Below are 19,599 nucleotides of genomic sequence, written 5' to 3'. Positions count from 1 at the left end.
CCACCAGGTAGAGCAGATCCAGAAATCAACTCCACAGTACGGCTAAAACTATTTTTTTTTTAATTGAGAGTGACTATAACCCCAGTCTTCCTCGGCCTTCTTATGTTCCTGTGACCAAGGGAGGTTTCTGTCTGAGCCCCTCCTGCATGTTTTCTGTCAGCGGTGGGCTTAAGGTTTAGTTCACCCTTCCCAGCCGTGATACTGGAGTCTATCGAGATGATCTTCATTACTTTCTACTATGTCCACAAGAAACAAAAATGGGGAGAATGTGAAAAGAGGCCAGCAGGGATATATGCAGAGCCCTCTAAAAATCAGAATTCCAATGTTATCATGCTCTTAAAGGCACAGCACCTCCACATTATCCTCTAACTTGGACTGGAGAAGAGTGGAAGAGAGGGCAACTCAATGCCACTTCCACGCTCACCCCATCGCCTAGGAAAGACTATGAAAATGGGAAAGGAGACGTTTTCTCCCTCGACAACCCAAGAGGGGCATTGCAGGGAATAATAATAATAATAAAGATGAAACCTGGCAATAGCTTACAGCAGGAACATTAAAAAAGAAACAGAAGGCTGGAAGGGCAGCCTTTCCTCTCTCCTCCTACCCTTCTGGCCACTAGAGACCAGGAACACTCAATGTCCCGTTTCCTTCCCCCCGCCCCCCCACTTGGCTGGTTGCAAGTCTTACAGCTAACCACATCATTTTCCTCTTGTGGCTGTCATGGGCAAGTCATCTCCTGAGCCACAGCCATATGTTAAAGAGCCAGGCAGAGGCCAACATGGAGTAAAGGAACAGCTCTTTCTTGTGCCAACTCCCACTTTGCTCTTCCAGTGCACACAGTTGCCCAGAAAGATCAGTCAGCTGCATTTCAAACAGGAGAGAGAAAGAGGACAAAGTGACCTGGGCATTGCTATGCATCCAGTGGTGGGATTCAACTTTTTTTTACTACTGGTTCTGTGGGCTTGGTGGGTGTGGCATTGCTTGGTGGGCGTGGCAGGGGAAGAGTACTGCAAAATCCCCATTCCCTCCCCATCCCACTGACCTGCTTTCCAGCTCCGTTCTCCTGTGCAGGGCAACAAAAGGAGACCCAGCCGATCAGCTGGGACTCAATGGGAGGCAGAGAATAGAGAGGGGCGGGGCCAGTCAGGGTGGTATTTGCCGGTTCTCCGAACTACTCAAAATTTCCGCTACCGGTTCTCCAGAATTGGTCAGAACTGGCTGAATACCACCTCTATGCATATCCCAGGCCGAGGGGACAAAGCTGTCATGGCATTTCAATGCTTTACAAGGGAAGATCCATTTTGGTGGCCCTCCCACCTTACCTGCTCCATCATCGCCCTAATCTCCAGGATGCCAGACTCCTCCAGGGATCCATCTGAGACCAAGTTCACCCCCCAGGCACTAAAGGGAGGAGGTGAAGACAGATCAGGGCTAGTCCAAACTGAAAAAGCTTGCAAGCAGAACAGAGCCATAAACAGTGGTGGGAGCAGGCTGGTGAAAGAGGCCCCAGCAAGACTGGTCAACCTTGGGGATGTGGCTGCACCCCCTGGAAAACATGACCCACAGAGTTCCATGGGGTGGTTGGTCGTACCTGATTTGGACCCGTCTGGGCCCCCACAGCAGCTGGAACAGCTGGAGCCCCAGGAAGTGCAGCCCTCGGAGGATGTTCCTGGAGGAATAGATCCTGCCCTCCTCAAAGAAAGCTGGGCAGCTGGGGCACGGGTGCAGAAGGCCTGACTCCAGCCTGCATGGGGCACAGAGACAGAGGCAGAGCTGAAAGCTTGGCAAGCTCCTGCTTGCTCAGAGGGAGGACAGGCCTGCCTCCCCACAAGCTCAGCCGCGAAGAAGCCTCTTCAAAGAAGGGGAAGGATTGGCCAAAAGAAAGACGCCAACACTGGTCCCTGCTTGCATGCTTTGCCTTTCCAAATTCCCAGTGAACGGAATGCACATCAAACCAGCTGAGACAGATGATGGTCTGCTGTGACAACTCAACCCAGCAGCCCAGAAACAACATCAGGTGCCACTTGGAAGCCTCCAGGTTATGCCCCAGCCGTGTCCAATGAGGGGCCGTCTAGCTTCTGTTTATAAAAATCTCCTAAGAAGAACAGCCTCCTCTTCTCATGACGGTTCCTAAACTTCAGCCAAAAGAACTCCCTTTTTTGTGATTTGGAATCTTCCAGACTATTGGAAAGGGGAGACACCAATGCCACCTTAGTTAGCTAGACGGGGAGGCCGTAAATGACTCCAGGGGTTACTTTGCCTACTTTGCAACTGGTGCTGCCTCCGGTAGAGGGATCCTTTACCTTAGAGCTGAAGTTTCTTCTCCCAGCTGGGCATCCTTTTTCTTACCTGCTCTGCCTCTGCCTGATCCTCTCCACTGCCACCTGAGGGGCCTAGTTGGACAGTCCCTCTTCCCAGATTGTATCCGCAAATATCTGTTGGGCACAAGATGCAAAGGAAGGGAACCTGGGCTGCCCAGCCACTTCTGCGGTGGCATCAAAGGCCCGCCCTGCAAATGGGCAGACCTTCCTCCCAGAGACCCTCTGGGAAAGTAACAGGGACCTTGGTCAACAGCCCACATGGCTCCCTGGCACAGCAAGAGATGCTGCACTAGGCCAGCAGCATCTGCCAGAGAACATTGGCCTGCCCCTCCCAGCACAAGCAAAGTGATTGGCTTAGAATTAAACATGGCACATCTCCATGGGCACGTCCTGCTCGCTCGTGCACACAGATGTATGTTATCACCACAATCTCCATTGAGCCTAAAGGAACTGGCCACCAGCAGGCCTCAGTCACTGCAAGAACACATTATCTGAGCTACCTGAATATGCTGTTGGTAGCTTTGGCTCACTTTGGCTGCTGAGGAGCAGGAAAACCAGCTCCTGGGCATTTGAGACTGGTTCGGTGGTGACGCGGCATGGTCTTCCTTGCTCTGTCCAATGTGGATTGCCTGATGCAACCCAAAGACTGGGAAAGGGGACCTCAAGCCAGGAAGCATTGTACTCATATGGGAAGGGGGGTATCATCATTCTTCTCTTCTCTTGTTCTCCCTCCCCCCCCCAGCAACCCACCTCTATTCTCCCAAAGGTGGCGAGGACAAAGCACCCTCCATAGCTCTTCACCAGATACCTCTGGATTCAACCCATAGCAAAGATGCCAGGCATGGCTAAAGTCTTGGACAACCCCTTCTGTTCCTGTCTCTGCACCCACGCCCAGCTTTGGGCCAGAACTGACTGACCAAGGGCAATTTGGTTCCAAACACCACCGCCCCCTCTGGGGGGACCTGAGACCTCTCTGTCATCTACCTCTCCCTGGCCTTTTGGTTTGCCACTAGGGCATATTCTTCATTCAGTCCCAGTTGCTTCTTCTTCTGAGGTCCAGGCTGGAAGGCAAAGCTGAGGAACTTGTGTCGGCCATAGGCTGGTTTATGGATGGTTGGTTCCAGGAAAGGTCAAGGCTGCTGCTGTGCCCCAGAAAGTTGGGAAGAGAGAGACTTCATTTCTAGGGGGGGTGGGAAGGAAGGTGACCCCATCAGCCCCAGAAAAAAAAAGCTTCCTAGGGCTGTTGGGAGGGAGTTCTATCGACTCTCCTTTCCCCATGGCTGGCTGTTGACCACCAGCGCCCGAACAACGGGCCTGAGTCTTGCACGCGCACGCGGACACCCACAGCTACTCATGGTGTCTTTTGGGTCACAGGGGCGCTTGAATGATTCTGCACCAGGCAGAGAATCCTACAAAGCAGCAGGAGGAGGCCGGGAAGGGCAAGGAGGACAAAAGCAGCAGACGGCTCACAGCCCGCCTGGCTCTGTCCCACCATGGGCACTTCCTTTTCCCTTGGCCCGACTTCAGGACCCGCCGGTCAACCCTGCAGCTCTTGTCAGCGGCCTTGGCCCGAGATTGGCCTGCCGTGGCCCGCCCCCAGCTGCGGCTCGCGGAGTGCTCGTGTGCTTGGCCGAAGGCGCCAAATCCCAGCCAGCTAAACCGGCCAGCCTGCGACCCCCGACCTGGCGCCCGGAGGCTCCAGTTTGCCTCTTGTGAGTTGACCCGAAAGGGAACTGGCGGCGGCTCCCATCCGCAGAGCCTGGCACTCCCCCCCCACCCTGGGGCTGCACCGCCCACCGTCCTCTGCGAGAAAGGGCCCGGGGTGCCCTGCCTGCCACGGCCAAGGGCTCCTCTCCGGCCCGCCTCCCACTTCTCTAGAGCAGCTTCCAACCAAGGTGCCCGAAAGAGGCTTGGGTGCAGCGACATCGGTACCCAGTCTTGTCAGGCTTTGCTCTCCGGAAGAGCTCAGCATATAATCCAGGCGTTTGAGAGGCAATCTGGCCCCGGCAGCCTGATTGCTGCCTTCAGTCTACCTTCCTCATGGGAAGGGCTTCTCCCACCTGACATCCTGCCATTTGTCAGAAATGGTGTAGGGTATCCCACTTGGGCGGGGGGTTGGACGAGATGACCTACAAGGTCCCTTCCAACTCTGATTATCTGTTATCCACCAAAAGCTGGAAAAGTACAACATCAGCATGTGTGCGCGCACACACAGACACCCCAACATGTGGCACACAATCCAGCTCATGGAGCATGGAGTGCCAGGCTGGAGAAGGCTAACAGACCTAGAAATACAGCAATTGGAGCAGAATGTGACAAGCAGACATGCCCTTTAAATATGTCCATGGCACAAACCATTTCTGTGGGCAAAACCATAACATCACCTGCTGCCACAAAGCCCTTGGACCTTCTACCAGGGACAAAGCTTGGGCAGTTCCATCCTTTGCTTTCAGCTTCTGCTGAAGAGAGAGCTGTTCCGCTGGTGTGCAGGTTGGAGCCTCAGAAAAGGTTCCTCCAAGGCTTCACATGGAAAATGCCAGCTTCTCTTCGCTGGTGACCCCGAGACCCATCTGCCTGTTCCAGGTTCCCTGGACCCTGAAAGGGCGGAATGGGATGACTTGCCACAGCCACCAGTCTCCCTGGGAACAGGGGGGTTGATACCAGGTTGATAGGCAGCTCTCTTTCTTACGAGAGGGGTAAAATCTCCCTGTAAAGCGGGCAGTGAAGCGAGAAGGAGAGTTGCTGAACTTACAATGTTCGGTGTCTTCTTTTTGTTTTTACCCTTTGCCTCTGCCCACATCTAAATTCATGGCTGACCATGATCTGGTTTTGATAACAGTGCAAAAAACAATCTGCTACCCATGAGAAATTAAGTTTTTTTCAGTTTAAACCAAATGTATAAATACAGTAAAGCAGCATACAGAGTGTCACACAAGGAGAGAACACCTGGCTATGCATTAGCACCATTGAGAAAGAGAGGGGGTGTCGTCTTTGTCCAGGGGAGTGAAAACATTGAGCAGCAGCAGCAGCAGCAGCAGCAGCTGTTCCTTCTGGCAAGGAGACATTTTCTGGGAATCCCGGTGAAAGGAAGGGGGCTGCATGGTGAGGGGAGACCCAGTGCACTGAGGGCAGGAGGAACACGTTGCCCCCCTCCATTCCGCAGGGAAAGGGCCTAAGGGAAAGTGGACTGTCCAGGGCAGAAGTCCAGTGCAGCTGACCCAGGGGCTGGGCATGCATCCCACCAGAGGAGGAAGTGCTGTTGCAGCAGAAGGGGGTCCCCGTCCAGAATCATCTTTGGCAGCGTGTTGCTCCCAAGGTCCACCTTTGGACAGCCTCAAAGGAGAGGAAGACACAGATTGGGCCAGTGGGATAAGCCTGAAGGGTGAGAAAATGTGGTGGTGTGTTTCACGGAGGGAGGGGCTCAGTCCTTCTCCTCTGCCTTTCCTATGCACATAGAAATTACATGCCCAGACACAGGCACCCACCCTTCCAGTGCAACAGGTACCTCAGGAAATGGCAGTCGCCAATGCATTGGCTTTGTGATCACAATCATTCACTTTTGCCTTGGGCTACTTCTCTTGGGAGAAGGAGGCCTCACATCAAGGCTTAATCCATAGACAAAGGCAGCATTCCACAGGGAGAGCAAACACAGAGGTGGGCTTTCTTCCCCTCCTTTGGTTGAGCAAAGCAGTGTTGGGTAGAAAGATAAAGTGAGCAGAACAGAAAAGAACTGGCCTTTTCCCATGTCAGATACACGCCCAAAAGGCGTATCTGCCCCCCCTCCTCCTCCTCAGCACCATCCCAGGTGGGTAGAAAGAGTGGTAAAACCCCCAACCCACCTGATTCACCATCAGCAGCCAACCAACCTCTTGCCAAAAGGGTCAACGTCAAAGGTGCTGAATGCCCCCCCCGTTGCAGTAGGGCCCGGCCTCTTCCCTGGGAGGCCACCCAAACTGCGGTTCAGCCGTCTTCCTGTAAAGGGACCCCTGGGGCACAATTCAGCCATGCCTTCTACCACATCCCTGCCACCAGAAATGTTCCAGTTGAGGATCCTGCAACATCCCAACCAAAGGAGTGAATGGGGTGAATGTGCCAGCCACCTAGGGAGCACTTGGTGAGGGTGGAGGATAAGGCTGTTCTGTGATGGCATCACCTGCCCACTACTTCCCAGGAGCGTGAAAGGGATTCATAATCTCCTCATATTTGGGAGGTGGGTCACTGTAGGACACGTTGGGCTCCTCTGTGCCACTGCTGCCACCACAGTCAGGCTGCCCCGTCACTTCTTCGTAGGAGGGAGGAGGAGTGGCACTACACAGTCTAGACAGGGGGGGAGCCATGTAGTCAGGCTCAAGAAGCGTCCTGGCCAGCTGACTGGGAGACCCTGGCCCTCGCTCGCCACTTGGGTCCTGCTGGCAGTGGGCTTCGCTCTGGCTGGGAGGAGCCTCACGGTGCACCCTCACCCTGGGCAAGCTGCGAGCTGCTCGGCTGGCCAGGCCCCTATTTTGGGGGTACGAGGGGCGGTGGTGTGTGACTTTTTGCAGCTGGCAGCGCCAGATGATGAAGAGACCAATGACAATGAGCAATGCCACGCCTAGTAGGGGCACCACGACGTACATGGCATCGGAGCGGTCTGTCCCGTCAGAGGCATCTTTGACAGAGTAGGCATAGCCCTTCCAGAACTCCATCTGCCAGGAATGGGAGACATCAGTCAGCAACCATCCACCTTCCCGCCCCGCCCCCCTGAAAGGAGTTAGCTCAATGGTGCCTAAGGATTTGGGCCATGTGCCAGGAGCACCTCATGTGCAATCCCCCAGTTCCATCACTAGGAGGCAGTGCGAATGGCCCTGCTGCCTGGAGGAGTCGCCAAAACAAGACTACCAATGTACTTATTCCTCTGACTTAAAGTGCACGCTTTTTCTTTGGGCTTTAGTTGGCGCACAGCTTCTTTGTTTTCCAAGCCCCCAACTATTTGCCCATTTTGCTTTCCTCCTGCAAAATTCATTCTCTTGCCACCTGCCCACTCTTCACTCTTTTACACCAGGGAGCCTCTTATTTCTTGAGCAGTGAATAATAAGCCTGACCCTTGGAACAAATGGAACAGATGTTATGCTGAGCACCTGAAATTAACATGCCCCTTCCCCCCTTAACAGCTGAAGCCCTCATCCAGATGGATCCTTATCCACATCTTGAGATCCAAGTGGGGAAAGGGAGTTCGTGGGTGAAAGACAAGGGATGCCCCCCCACTGTTCCCTCCCAGACCCACCTACCGTCTTCTCCTTGTTCTCAAAGACCTCCTTGACTTCCTCATAGCTGCAGACCTCCTCCACGCACTCGCGCTCAATGGTGCCCTGGCGAAATTCTTCCAGAAAGCCATTGGCCCGTGGAAAGCGCTTCAGGACAGAATGGGCTTTCGGGGCTGTGAGGAAGGCTGGAAGACAGGCACCAACGCCATCACCTTAACAGGCTGAGAATTGGCCGCAATGTCTGCCAGTCCCCATTCTTCTTCCACGGTAGAGGTCTTGCTGCTTTATTGCAGAGCAAGATCAGGCAAGCCCCTCCCACCGAAATCTCCAGTGGCAGAAGAAGCAGGTACCGCTCCTTAACCTGGGATGGGCAAGACTGGGCTCATTTGGGCAGGTAGCCCGATTCACAACCATGTTATAAACTGCTTTGATGCCAAGAGGGAAAACACTGCCTTAAAACTGGAACAGCTAAAAATAATCTCCACCAGCCTCAGTTGTGGGCTGTGGCATTTGGAAAGGCTACCCAGCCTACCCTTAGAGGAGACATGCCAGAGGTGAGGGGGAGTAGGCACCTCCCGGGAAAGGTAACCTCAAATTAGGGCAGCTCCAGTAGTGGCCAAAACATCCCCAAGACTCCCCCTCCCCCATTTGAACAGCCTAAGAACAGCCCTCCTCCCCTTCCTCTCCTTGCATTTTCAATCCAGTTTGGGAATGTAGAAGAAACCCAGCCAGCCACGTGTGGCACAGGAGGCCTTTAAGCCCCTTCTCCCCAGGATGGGTGGAAAACATGCTACCCCTCCAGCAAAGAATTCACCTACTTGCCATGTTAGGTCTTCACTCTATCAGTTAAGGATCTCAGCCAACTGTTGGGAAGAGAGCAAACCAGTTAAAAATCCTCCTATTAATTCTCATGTTCTTCCCTTGCATCCTTGAAGGTGCTTGAGACTCAGCTGCCCACGCCAATCCCGAAGCTGCCCTTCTCCCTCCAGATGAGACTAGCACAGGATAACTGTCATGGAAACGTATCTTCAGAAGCTGAGGGTCCGTACTGGCAGCGTACATGCCAGGAACACGGAGGAAGGAGGGAGCCCTGAAGGCAGGTCCCTTTATATATGGAATTCTACATCAGATGATGGAAGAGAAGCCGTAATCCCTCCCCCCCAACATTGCACAATGCAGGGCTTCTGCGCAGGGAGGGGAGTGGCAACCCCACGGTCCAAACAGGATCTGCACTTCAGTTTCAAGCATCCCAACTGGTGAGCCAAACGCTCCCCCAACCTCTCAGGCACTCCCCGCTTCCCCCACGCAGTTGGACTCGCAGGTGCCAGCGCTGAGCGTGAAGTTTTGCCGGGGATGACAGCGGGGGTCTGGTCCTCAACACGCGCGGGGAGACGGGGTCGGGGAGGAGTTTCTGCAGTGGGAGCGAGCACCAGGCGAGCCGGCCACAGCAACCGTTCCAAACACACTCCCTCCCGCCTTTTCCAAAGGGAGAGCCCTTCCTCGAGCGCACGAAGGAGTCCGGTGCCTTACCTCTGCCGTCGGGGGAGAGGTTGCCATGGCAACAGCGGCGTGCGGGATGCAGCGAGAACAGGATGCTGCTGACATCATGCGCGCCACCTGCAGGCATCGGGAGCAGCCACGGGGAACGGGCCTGCCAGAGCGCGCCCCTCACCCGAAAGCGCCTTCGCTAGAACGGAGCCAGCTTCGTCGCCGGTGCTAGGAGCGAGAGGCGCAAAGCCGAGGCAGCCACTCCGTCCCGTCCTCCGTTAAATTCTCCGAGACGACCCTGCTCCGCAACCATCTTCCCAGATCTCGTTTTGCTCGCCCGGCTTCTCTCGGGGGCGGCCGGAGGAGTCCTGCAGAAGCTCGGCGGCTCAGCCGCTAGTCGTGGCCGGTCGGAGGCGCCAAGGTTTGCCGCGCGCCTAGCCAGCCACGACCTGGAGGCGGAGCTCGCACGCACGTGTCCCCCCCCCCTCCCGGCCCCTCGCTGCATGATCTGATCGTCAGTCCGGCGAGCGGGACTGGAGGTGGATCGCCCGCCCAGCCATGCTCCGAATGGGAAAGCCAGTACCTTTCCTTCTCGCTTGGACTTCTGGGAAGCGTGCTCCAGGGGAGGCCGGAGCCTCTTTGGGGACCGACTCGGGGCTGAGCGCGCGCGCCCCCGTCCCAGGGGCATTTCTCTCTCTCTGGGCCAGGGTCTTCCCATCGCCGACTTCGCTCAGGCGGTGTCCCGCTCCGTAGAGAGCCTTTCCCAAGCGCTTCCTTGGCGGCTCCCGGGCGGCCGCCCCGCTCCCCTGTGGCCATTAAGCGAAAGAGGACGGGGGGGAGGCAGTTTTGCTGCGCCTCCAATCAGTAAAAAAGGCGCCTTCAGGCAAAGCCGGGGAGAAGAGAGGAGGAGGGTTCCGTTGAAGCAGCCGCTCGTGCCTCCTGGAGGGGGGGGGTCGAGCTGCCCGGGAGCCACCGTCATATTCTTGGGAGGTGAGTGCGATGGCAGCCCGCGCCTGCCCGCCTGGAAGCCTGGCCAAGCAGTGGAAGAGAAGCCCGCAGGTGGCTCGGCCAAAACCTTGACTGTCAGCAACCGCCCTTCTGCCTCCTCGAGTCCTGGCTCCCTGGTGGCGCTGGCTGATGGCCATAGTCACCCAGCTGACCAAAGGCCACCACCCTCGCTCAGGTGAGCAAGGCCTAAACTGGGCTCCCGAAGCACCTGTGGGTGGGGGCAACCCACGAGGGTACGGGGTGAGAGACCAGCCCTCGCGCGATTTCTCTCCTCTAAGCCCTGGCCTGTTTCCAACACCGCGGTTACATTGCCCTGAATTCCCCTCCTGGATATCACGGAAGTCAAAGGAAGCGGCCAGGCAAGACAGCGGCTTATCCATCCTGCTAAGACCGCGTGTCAGTTGCTTTGCAAGCCTGTGAGAGGCGAGGATCTTGGTGCTCTCTGAGCTTGGTGGTTTTCTGGCAGACGTTTCATTGCCAAACTAGGTAACGTCATTAGGCACTGATGTTGTTACCTAGTTTGATAATGAACATCTGCAAGAAAACCACCAAGCTCAGAGAGCACCAAAACCCCCACAGTTCAACTCTGAGCTACAAATATTCCCTTCCGTCTGTCTGTATTTATTGATTGAATTTATATTGCCGCCTATTCGCCCACGGTGACTCAAGGCAACTTACAAAATATAAGTATTTACAGTATTGTAGGAGGGCTGCAGGGCCGCAGGAAACACTGTGTCCCCCACCCACCCAACCTCTTGGCTCTTTTGCACCAAAAATAAGAGAATAAATCTGGGCATTGTGAGGAAACTTACATGCACATCCCCCCAACAACTCTGCTGCCAATCAGGGCAGGCAGAGCTACAGTGGGAGAGAAGCAGGGAAGCCAAACCCTGTTTCCACCAGGTTGGGCAATTAGCAAGGAAAAGCCTGCTAGGATAAGGAGGAGGCAAAGGGTGTGTTGAAACAGCAAAGCCCCCTCCCATTCTATCCAAAACTCTGGTCTGGCTGTCCTGAAGCAGTTCAACATGCCTTGTAAGGAGGGGGATTATCTCCTAGCCTGAACCAAAGAGGAAAATGGCTCTCAGCCCTTGGGACAGGGCCTGCGGGTGCTAGTCCCCGCTCCCCTCCTGCCCCTTGCAAGTGTGGGCTTCTCACTCCAGACTTCCTGTTTGCAAAGGGTTTTTAAAAATCAAGATAAACTTTTTATTTTTCTATACTAGTGTCCAAAATACATAGCAAAGCTTTATTTTATTTATCACCTTTAAGTACCACCTGTCTCATTCAAATGAGTATATGCGCTCCTGTATACTTTCAACCCATAGACAGGCTGGGTCACCTTCTCATCGAAATCGGACCACAATTGTTACGAGCTTCCTTTGAGAAATGAACAGTTGCTTCTCATCAAGTAGTTTCTCTTGGAATTTTTATTAGTGAAAACAGATGTTCCTCCCTTTGCCCTATTTATCATAACGGATAGTTCTTTCTTTTACGTTTTAGGACGTAATTTCTACAGATAAGGGGATAGACAAAGGGCACTTGGCATTTTTTCAGAAGCTAATAATTAATCCAGGATGATTTCCTTTCAAGCTCCCTATCTTCTACGCTACATTTACTACACTTGAGCAGAAGGGCACAGAGAGCAAGGAGGCACCAACGAGCGACAACAGGAGAGCAAGCATGGTATCCGTTGGACTCCAGTTGGTAGGCTACATTTTGGGGCTGCTGGGCTTGCTGGGCACCCTGATAGCCACCCTGCTGCCCAACTGGCGGATCAGCTCCTACATCGGCTCCAGCATCGTCACAGCTGTTGGCTTCTCAAAAGGACTCTGGATGGAGTGTGCAGTCTACAGCACAGGCATCACGCAATGTGACATCTACAACTCTCTGCTCAGCCTGCCTACGGACCTCCAGGTGGCCCAAGCCTTGATGGCCACCTCCATTGCTGTAGGTTCGCTGGCTGCCATTGTCTCTGTGGCAGGGATGAGATGCACCATCTTCTCTCAGAGCTCCCCAGCAAAGGACAAAGTGGCGGTTCTGGGAGGGGTCACTTTTGTCCTGGGGGCATTGCTCAGTTTCATCCCTGTTGTGTGGAATATGCATGTGATCCTCAGCGACTTCTACAACCCCCTTGTGCCCGACAGCATGAAGTATGAGATTGGGGAAGCCTTGTACTTGGGCATCCTGTCTTCCTTGATCTCCTTCATTGGCGGCGCCATCCTCTGTGCCTCCTGCCCACCGCGGGACTCTCAAGCAACCTGCTACCGTCCTCATCATTCTCGGACCATGGCAGACAGGAGCTCCCGGCCATCTCCAAAGGCCAGTGCATACAGCCAGACTGGTTATGTGTAGCAGCGGCTGGCCACCCATGAAAACGCTTGCTGGATGCACTGAATAGGTAAGCAGAGAGACAGATTTATTCCTCCCACAACCCTCCTTTCATCCTCGGCACTCCAGCTGTCTCTTCCCAATGCAGCTTGGCGCTGCCAGAGGTGTCGTGTTGCATGTCAACTGTCTGGTGGCTGCCGTTTCTTCAAGGCCCGTGGGGCTGTTTCCTCTGAAGGTCTTCCTGCTACTAAAAGACCAAGCAAAGTGCCTGATGACTGCACAGCACAGGAGCAACCCATTTGGAGGAGTCACAGGTGCCCATCAAGCCTCTACTGTGCGCCTCTCAAATCCTGTCTTCATCCCACCTCCCATTCCATAGGATTCAGCCCTAGAGTGGGAAATGGGACTTCAGGATTTGAGGGGTGGGGGAGGGCATAGCTCAGTGCTGTGGGGGAAAACACTCACCATTTCTGGGAGAAACCCGAAAGTCCTTGGTAAGGGAATAAAAAGACCCCACCCCAAATTGTTGGAGCCCAGAACAAGGGGATTGATGGCAGAACAGACCAAGGATGCCTGGGGCAACCTCTTCCAAGAGATGATAAGACCCCCGTCCCTTGCCCTGTCTTCAGCCAGGGAGATTTCCAAAAGGAGGACAAGGTGCTTGCAGTTGCTGTTCTTTGGGTCTCAACAGCCTGTATTTAGCCTCTGGTTTTGAAGAGGCCGAAATGTACCCGCTCTGTGGGTGGGTACACGCTGGTCTTGGCAGATGAAAGAACTCCATGGACAGGCCTGCTCCACCTGCTCTGGGATCAAAGGGCCGCTCCCTCCGCCCACCCCCCAGTGCTCCGAGCTTGAGACGCCTTTGGGCTCAGAGGGGCTCAATGGTTTCACTGGCCAATAAAGAATTCCTGCTCAAGGAGGGATTGGACCCGAAGACGCCGAAGGCCCCTTCCAGCCCTGGGACTCCACATTCTACTCTAAAGGCAAAGGACAGGGGCAGGACTGAGGGGCTTCACTGTCTCTGGGAAAGAAGAACCGCCAACCCCAAGGCCGATTCCTTCCAGCCTAGGAGCCAAGAGGACTGGGATGACCCCCAAGTACTTCGGGCCCATCCCAAAGAACTGAGGCCAGCAAAGCATGCCCGGGACTGATCACTTGTTCTACCCCCTGCTCCAGAGCAATGTATTGGCACCGGCCTGTTTGCCTGTTGGTCTATTTAGCAATGTCCTACAATAGGGATTTTAAAAAATACATGTGTTCCCAGAAGATGAGCTCATGCTTTGGAAAGAAAAAAAAGGGGGGCGGGAGCCAGGCAGCATGTGAGAGTTGGAAAATGGGTACAAGGGAAGATGGGGACCTGATGCATGGTTCTCCCCACACATGGGGTCAGACAGGTAACTAGAGGGAGACATGTAGAAGCTGAAAAGCCCTAAACTGGCCGTTACTGAACTAGTTGGGAATTCCTGCTCCAGCAAAGGCTTGGCTTAAAGAAAACATGTGCAGCAAAGTGGGACTCTCAGAACCAGCAGGCGGTGAGCTTCCAGAGAGTTGCTGGGGACATGACAGTGGCCACACAAACATAAACAGTGGGGAAAGATCTAAGAGTCCACTCAGGACAAAGATAATCCCTTCATGACTGAAGACAGGAAGGGTTGGTTAAAGAGCCCAGGAGATGGACAAGCAGTAACTGAGCTCATGCAATGGATTCATCCTGGCAAGGTCCTCTCTTGCAGGGCCACTTAAAAGCAGATCACGGGCAGCAGAGGGCTGGGAACTCTACAGGCCTTTTCTAGCTTCAACAACCTAGGAATTCATTGGCCCAGTTTAAACATGCTGATTTGAAGGTGCAAGACTGGGCCATTCCCAGGTTGGAGGACCAGTATGCGGCCATTCCTCCTTGCAGTGCTTCAAAATTGGATGTGGCCGACACAGAGAAGCATTGGGGTGTCCCAAAAGAGTGAGATGCCAGGATGGAATTCCAGAACTAGGAGACATTCTATACAAAGGAAAGTCTTTTTCCATGAATTGAGGGGTGGTGGGTGTATAGCTTTGTGTAACAGTTATAAGCCATGACAATGGTAGCTTCCTGTTACAAAAAATTCAGCAGTGTTATTTTTATTTTCTCCCAGTCATGCCAGTGATGGAGGAAGGGTCAGCATCCTTGGGCAAAGGAGCAAGCTAAGCTGTGGGTGATGCCTTCTTCCTTGCAGGAAGAGTCAAGAGGCAGGCTGTGGGTGGAAGCTGTTTCTCCTGCCTTCTTCTGGCCCACCGGGGAGAGTGTGGGGCCACAACTGAGCTCCTTTCAGAACAGCTAGGTGCCCATGAATTTACGCTTCCACAGCTTATGCAGGCAAAGCTTGGAGGAGTGTTTAGGAAAAAAAATCCTTTTGATTAATGCATCGCTGCGTTACCGCTATTAACCTTTGCAAACCAATAAAGCTATTTTCCTGATAATAGGTGACGAAAGCATTCTTGCCATTCTCCCCCCCCCCTGGGGGGGGGGGGAAATGGTTCCTAAGGTGAAGGAATTGAAAAGGGATTTGTTCTCTCTTTATAGACTTGAGTGCTCCTTGAAACAATTCACCATGTGACCACCTTAAGGAGGGTAGAATGCAATCTGGGCAGTCACGCCCAGCAGATTCTGCAAGAGCTAGGACAGGTCAGGGTAGCCTTCCCACATCTTGCTCTTCCTTTAATAACTTCCTTGCTGAGCCTATAATTTTTTCCCCTAGTGCTGCCCCTTGGAATGAGGGCAGCCCAAGCAGCCATAGGTATCTGGAACAAAACCCGACAACCGGCTGCACTCTTTTACTAATCAAGGTGGGGCCACCAGATTTCCATGACCCAGAGAAAAAAGGAACCAGGAGAGGTAATTCTGGAGCAAAGACCCAGGTGGTGGAAGTGGGAGACCCCACTCCTAAGAACATGCTTCTGCAGAGTTCCTTTCCCTGCAAGAGAGGAGCAAGACCGTATCAGAGGCAACAGAGAAAGAGCAGCATTGGTCAAGCAAGCCTTAACTCACCAGTTGCTCTTACTTTCCTCCTTTAACCAGGAGAGGATTCATTACAAGGATGAAGCCTCCCCAGCCAGTTCTGGGCTCCGTCAGATCAGACTCCCTCCCTTTGTCACAGAGGAAAAGGACGGGTGGAAGCACCCGTCATGTAGTCACATCCCCTGCTACGCTCCCCCCCCCCCAACCTTTGCCCCAGATAACGGAGGAGGGAAAATCAAGGGCAGCTATGAGCAGTTCAGGATTCTTCCCTCAAGAATAGACTCTGGTGCGGGGCAGTGAAAAGAGCCCCAAAGAGCCAAACACAAGGACATTTTTTTTTCCTGAATGCCATCACTCTGCTAAACTAATTTCCACAACACTGTCAAATTAACAACTAAGACTGTATTAGATAGAATAGAATAGAATAGAATAAAATAATGAATGGAATGGAATGGGAATAGAATTCTTTTATTGGCCGTGTGATTGGACACACAAGGAATTTGTCTTGGTTCAAATGCTGTCAGTGTACATAAAAGAAAAGATACATTCGTCAAGAATCATAAGGTACAACACTTAATAGTCATAGGGTACAATAAGCAATGAAGTCATACTAGGAAACTGCGAAGATAATGAGGATACAAGCGACAAAGTTACAGGGATACAGTCACAAGTGGGTGGGGATGGGTGATAAGGAGTGATGGGAAGATTAACAGTAATAGTAGTGCAGACTTTGTAAATAGTTGGACAGTGTTGAGGGAAGGCAGGTTGGTAATTGTTTCTTCTGCAGTCCTAATTATCCCCTGAAGTCTGTGTCTGTCCTGTTGGGTTGCAGAACCAAACCAGACAGTTATAGAGGTGCAGATGACAGACTCATTAATTCCTCTGTAGAATTGTATCAGCAGCTCCTTGGGCAGTTTGAGCTTTCTGAGTTGGCACAGAAAGAACATTCTTTGTTCTGCTTTTTTGATGACGTTTTTGATGTTAGGTGTCCATTTTAGGATTTAATATTATTTTCATCCTTACTAGTCCCTATCTCTTCCCACTTATGGCTATATCCATGTTGCTTATATCTTTACAACTTATATCGTTTTTATTGTTTCCTAGTATGATTTGATTGCTTATTAGTATCCTATGACTATCACTAAGTGTTGTATCTTATGATTCTTGACGAATATTCTTTATTTTGTTTATGTACACTGAGAGCATTTGCCCCAAGACAAATTCCTTGTGTGTCCAATCATACTTGGCCAATAAAGAATTCTATTCTATTCTAAAACAGACCAGCAGGCCAGCCTCCTTCGTTTAGCCCTGCTCTGGGAGTGGAAGAAGAGATAATGGGCTTCCCTGTCAGCTCTACCCCCACCCCCCCATGGGCCTCCTCGACTCTGGCAGGCAGGACGCCCCACTCCTCCTGCTCCTTACTTTTACTTCAGAGAGGTGTGAAGCAGAGCTCCAACCCCCAACTGGGCCTTGGGCTGCCACTCTTCTCCCCCAAGGGTCATTCTTGATGCACACTGGGGGGTAAAGGACCCATCTTGCATGCCCAAGACCCGGGCTCTTTCTGAAACAAAGCAAGCATCTTCCACTCCCAGTTAGCCAGAACTACTTTAAGTATCCATCTGATGGCTCTTTATCAATTCAAAAGAGGCCAAGGAAAGGGGCTTATTCCAGCCCCTGTAAGAGGAAGACCACTAAACCAGCCCACTGTCCCTTAGCAACACTTGCTTATCCTCTGACTGAACACGGTGCCCCAGAATGCTCTGACAGGACCCAAACAACACAGCCAGAGGAATCATGAGCATTCACACGTTTTATGCAAACTGAGCGAGAAAGGATCAACAGAGTCTCTCATCCAATAAAACGACTCTCTTTTATTCCCTGCTCCCCACGTGCAGTTGGCTCCCTTCCTCTGTGTGTGGAAGCAAAGGGGAGCACGGGAGCCCCAGCGGCAATGGGTCCTGCCAGTCCTCTTCCAGCCTTCTCCGTCTGCAGGCAAAGCCATCAAGCTAACCCAACAGTCTAGGATTTGTCTGAGTGGCCATCATTCTCCTGGAGTGCAGAGCTGATTCTAGAGCCCAGGACGGAAGGCAGATTCCCACTCCGCCCAAACTCAAGGATGAGGGGCTTCCCCAGCAGGAGAAACCCGTTGAGCAGCTCCAAAGCTTCCTGAGCCTGGGACACGGCTGGCCAGAGAAGAAGGCTTAGTGGAGGAGGGGGGAAGAGACCGGCCCGGGCCGGCCCTCCCCCAGAGGCCAGGTACTTACTGGGAAAGGTGAGGAAGGCCTGGCCTCTCATGCGGCCGCTCAGCAGGCGCAAACGAAGAGGGGGGGCATCCTTCTCTTGGAAGCGGGAGAACAAGGGCAGCAGGTCCTTCACTGTAGCGTTGCGACTCAGATTTTTCATGTACAGCACCTAACACTCCCCCCCCAGAGATGGATCAGCCTAGGTGCCTGCCGCAGCCCCCGCCACCTCCCCACTACAGGAGCTGCTTGCACTACCTGCCTGCTAAGAGGGGAGAAGACAAGAGGCCCCTCCTTTCTCTGCCAAGACTACCCAGGCTGAGGGCCACTATATTCTTCTCCCCTGCAGGCTCCCCAAGCTCTGTTAGGAATTCCCCCCCCTTTTGAACAAGGGGCAGGTTCAGGCAGGTTTTGCCTGGTTCTGTGCTTTACAGACAAGACAAACCCTCTCCCTCTGTGGGGAAGCTGCTCAATGGCCCGGGCACCAAACTGAGCACCTCTTGACACAAGAAGCCGGGCAACTGGACTCTCCCAGAGAAGAGCAAAGCACAAGAGCAAGGAGCTGAGTGCAGCCCAGCCTGCCTGGCGAGTACCTTGCTTGGCTCCCCTGGGCTATAGGAGGAAAATCTGGGGATCCGGCGGATTTCTTCCCTGGAAAGGCGGCTCCGGAGAATCTCCTCTTCTGGCACACACGCTACAGGCTCCGTCACCATCACAGGCTCCACAGCTGGTGCAGCTGCTGCTCCAAGGCTGCTGAAGGGGGTAGAGCAAGATGAACCAGGTGCCTTCTGGGAAGACTTTAGTGGTTCCAGTGGTCTCTGGCTTGGCAAGGGTTCGCTCAGGAGCTGCTGATAAACCACGTCGAGCTGAGACGTTGGGCCCATCCCAGAAGCCACCTTTGGCTGAGCTTCATCTGGAGCACAAGAGGCAAAGGCAACGCCTGACCTGTCAGCCCGGAAACACAGGAACCAGCCCCCAACCTGGCGCAGCCCGGGCAGGTGTACCTGGCCGATACAACATCCGCAGAAAGGGATGGCGGTCTGCTCCCTGGAAAAGGGCGTTCTCAATCTCCATCTCACGCCTGCTGAGTGACTTGCTGCCCGCAAAGTGCTGCGGCAGGGAGAGGATGCGCTGGCGCTCCGCAATCTTTTCCTGGATGGCTCGGATCCTGTCCCGAGTGGCCTCCGGGGCTGCCCCAAGCCCAGGGCCCTGAAGCAAAGAGGGGGTGGGGTGGCGGGGAGTCGGAGGCCGCCTTCCCCTCGGCCAGGCAGCCACGCAGACGGACCGGCAGGGCAGCCCTGAAGGCGGGGCCGCCACGGCACCCGGGCCGCCTCCCCCGCAGCCCCCAGCAGCCGGCTACCTTCTGGGCCCGCTGCCTCCACAGGCGGATCTCGGCGTCGGAGAGGCCCAGCTCCTGCAGGGAGGCCGCTTCCCCGCTGCTCTCCTGCAGGGCCCGGAACTCCGGCAGAGTGCGGCGCCAGCGGCCTCCTCCCCGAAGGGCCGGTACACGGCCGCCGGCGCGAAGCGGTGCCGCTTGGCCACACACCTGCGCGAGAACGCCCGTTACCGCCCGCGGCCTGGTCCGCGGCGCCAAGGTCCTTCAGTCGGGGCCCCGGCGCTCTCGGCTGGGGGGTGTCCCTGGCGAGCCCCTCCCGCCGCCACTCACTGCTCGAGCGACGCCGCCGTGTCCAGCTGGTGGCGCAGCAGCCGCTTCAGCTGCCTCTCGCCCTCCGTCTCCAGCTCCTCCGCCGCTGCCGCCGCCTCCCCGCCGCCGCACCTGCGGAAGAGACGAGGCGAGGCACCGGCAGTTCCCGGCGCCCCGTCCTCCCTCCCCCGGGCTCCGTGCCCCCCTCCCCCTGCGCCCCGCTCACCTCCTCATCGCCGCGGCCGGAGGCTTCCGGGGTATCGCGCGGGCTGCCGGGAAGGCCCCATTGGCCGGCGCCCCCTCCCCGGGGCCCGCCCCCACTCCACGTCCTATGAGG

General features: G+C 54.4%; 3 protein-coding genes across 3 annotated transcripts; 1 reads left to right on the top strand and 2 right to left on the bottom strand.

The window, feature by feature from the left end:
* Positions 1 to 4,095: 4,095 nt before the first annotated feature.
* PRRG3 (proline rich and Gla domain 3) lies at positions 4,096 to 9,896 on the bottom strand. The gene is made up of 4 exons (XM_087972332.1): positions 9,095 to 9,896; positions 8,383 to 8,427; positions 7,589 to 7,749; positions 4,096 to 7,006 (listed from the first exon to the last, which is right to left on the bottom strand). The coding sequence occupies exons 2-4, from the start codon at positions 8,387 to 8,389 to the stop codon at positions 6,482 to 6,484; spliced, it is 693 nt and encodes a 230-aa protein (XP_087828458.1). The 5' UTR covers positions 8,390 to 8,427; positions 9,095 to 9,896; the 3' UTR covers positions 4,096 to 6,481.
* A 141-nt stretch (positions 9,897 to 10,037) lies between these two features.
* CLDN2 (claudin 2) lies at positions 10,038 to 14,839 on the top strand. Its single transcript, XM_026684300.2, has 2 exons — positions 10,038 to 10,235; positions 11,558 to 14,839. Exon 2 carries the CDS (start codon positions 11,738 to 11,740, stop codon positions 12,407 to 12,409), a length of 672 nt encoding a protein of 223 aa, XP_026540085.1. The 5' UTR covers positions 10,038 to 10,235; positions 11,558 to 11,737; the 3' UTR covers positions 12,410 to 14,839.
* Positions 14,840 to 17,228: 2,389 nt separating this feature from the next.
* On the bottom strand, positions 17,229 to 19,599 carry RBM41 (RNA binding motif protein 41). Its single transcript, XM_026684286.2, is given in 8 exon segments — positions 17,229 to 17,560; positions 17,642 to 17,789; positions 18,211 to 18,530; positions 18,622 to 18,826; positions 18,978 to 19,093; positions 19,096 to 19,163; positions 19,284 to 19,394; positions 19,489 to 19,599. Coding segments are annotated over 8 exon segments (1,140 nt in total). The 5' UTR covers positions 19,497 to 19,599; the 3' UTR covers positions 17,229 to 17,396.

This window comes from Notechis scutatus, chromosome 10, assembly GCF_049901735.1.
Source record: "Notechis scutatus isolate UNSWTSFEM ecotype Mainland chromosome 10, rNotScu1.2, whole genome shotgun sequence".
In the NCBI taxonomy this organism is placed as follows: Eukaryota; Metazoa; Chordata; class Lepidosauria; order Squamata; family Elapidae; genus Notechis; species Notechis scutatus.
Note: the sequence above shows the minus strand (reverse complement) of the source record. Positions and strands in the feature narration are given on the sequence as shown.

Excerpts from the sequence above, each read along its gene's own strand:
- PRRG3 (XM_087972332.1), bottom strand. Across the intron at positions 7,007-7,588 it reads TTGAGAACAAGGAGAAGACG|ATGGAGTTCTGGAAGGGCTA; the intron begins GTAGGTGGGTCT and ends CATTCCTGGCAG.
- CLDN2 (XM_026684300.2), top strand. The coding sequence starts at position 11,738 with ATGGTATCCGTTGGACTCCAGTTGGTAGGCTACATTTTGGGGCTGCTG.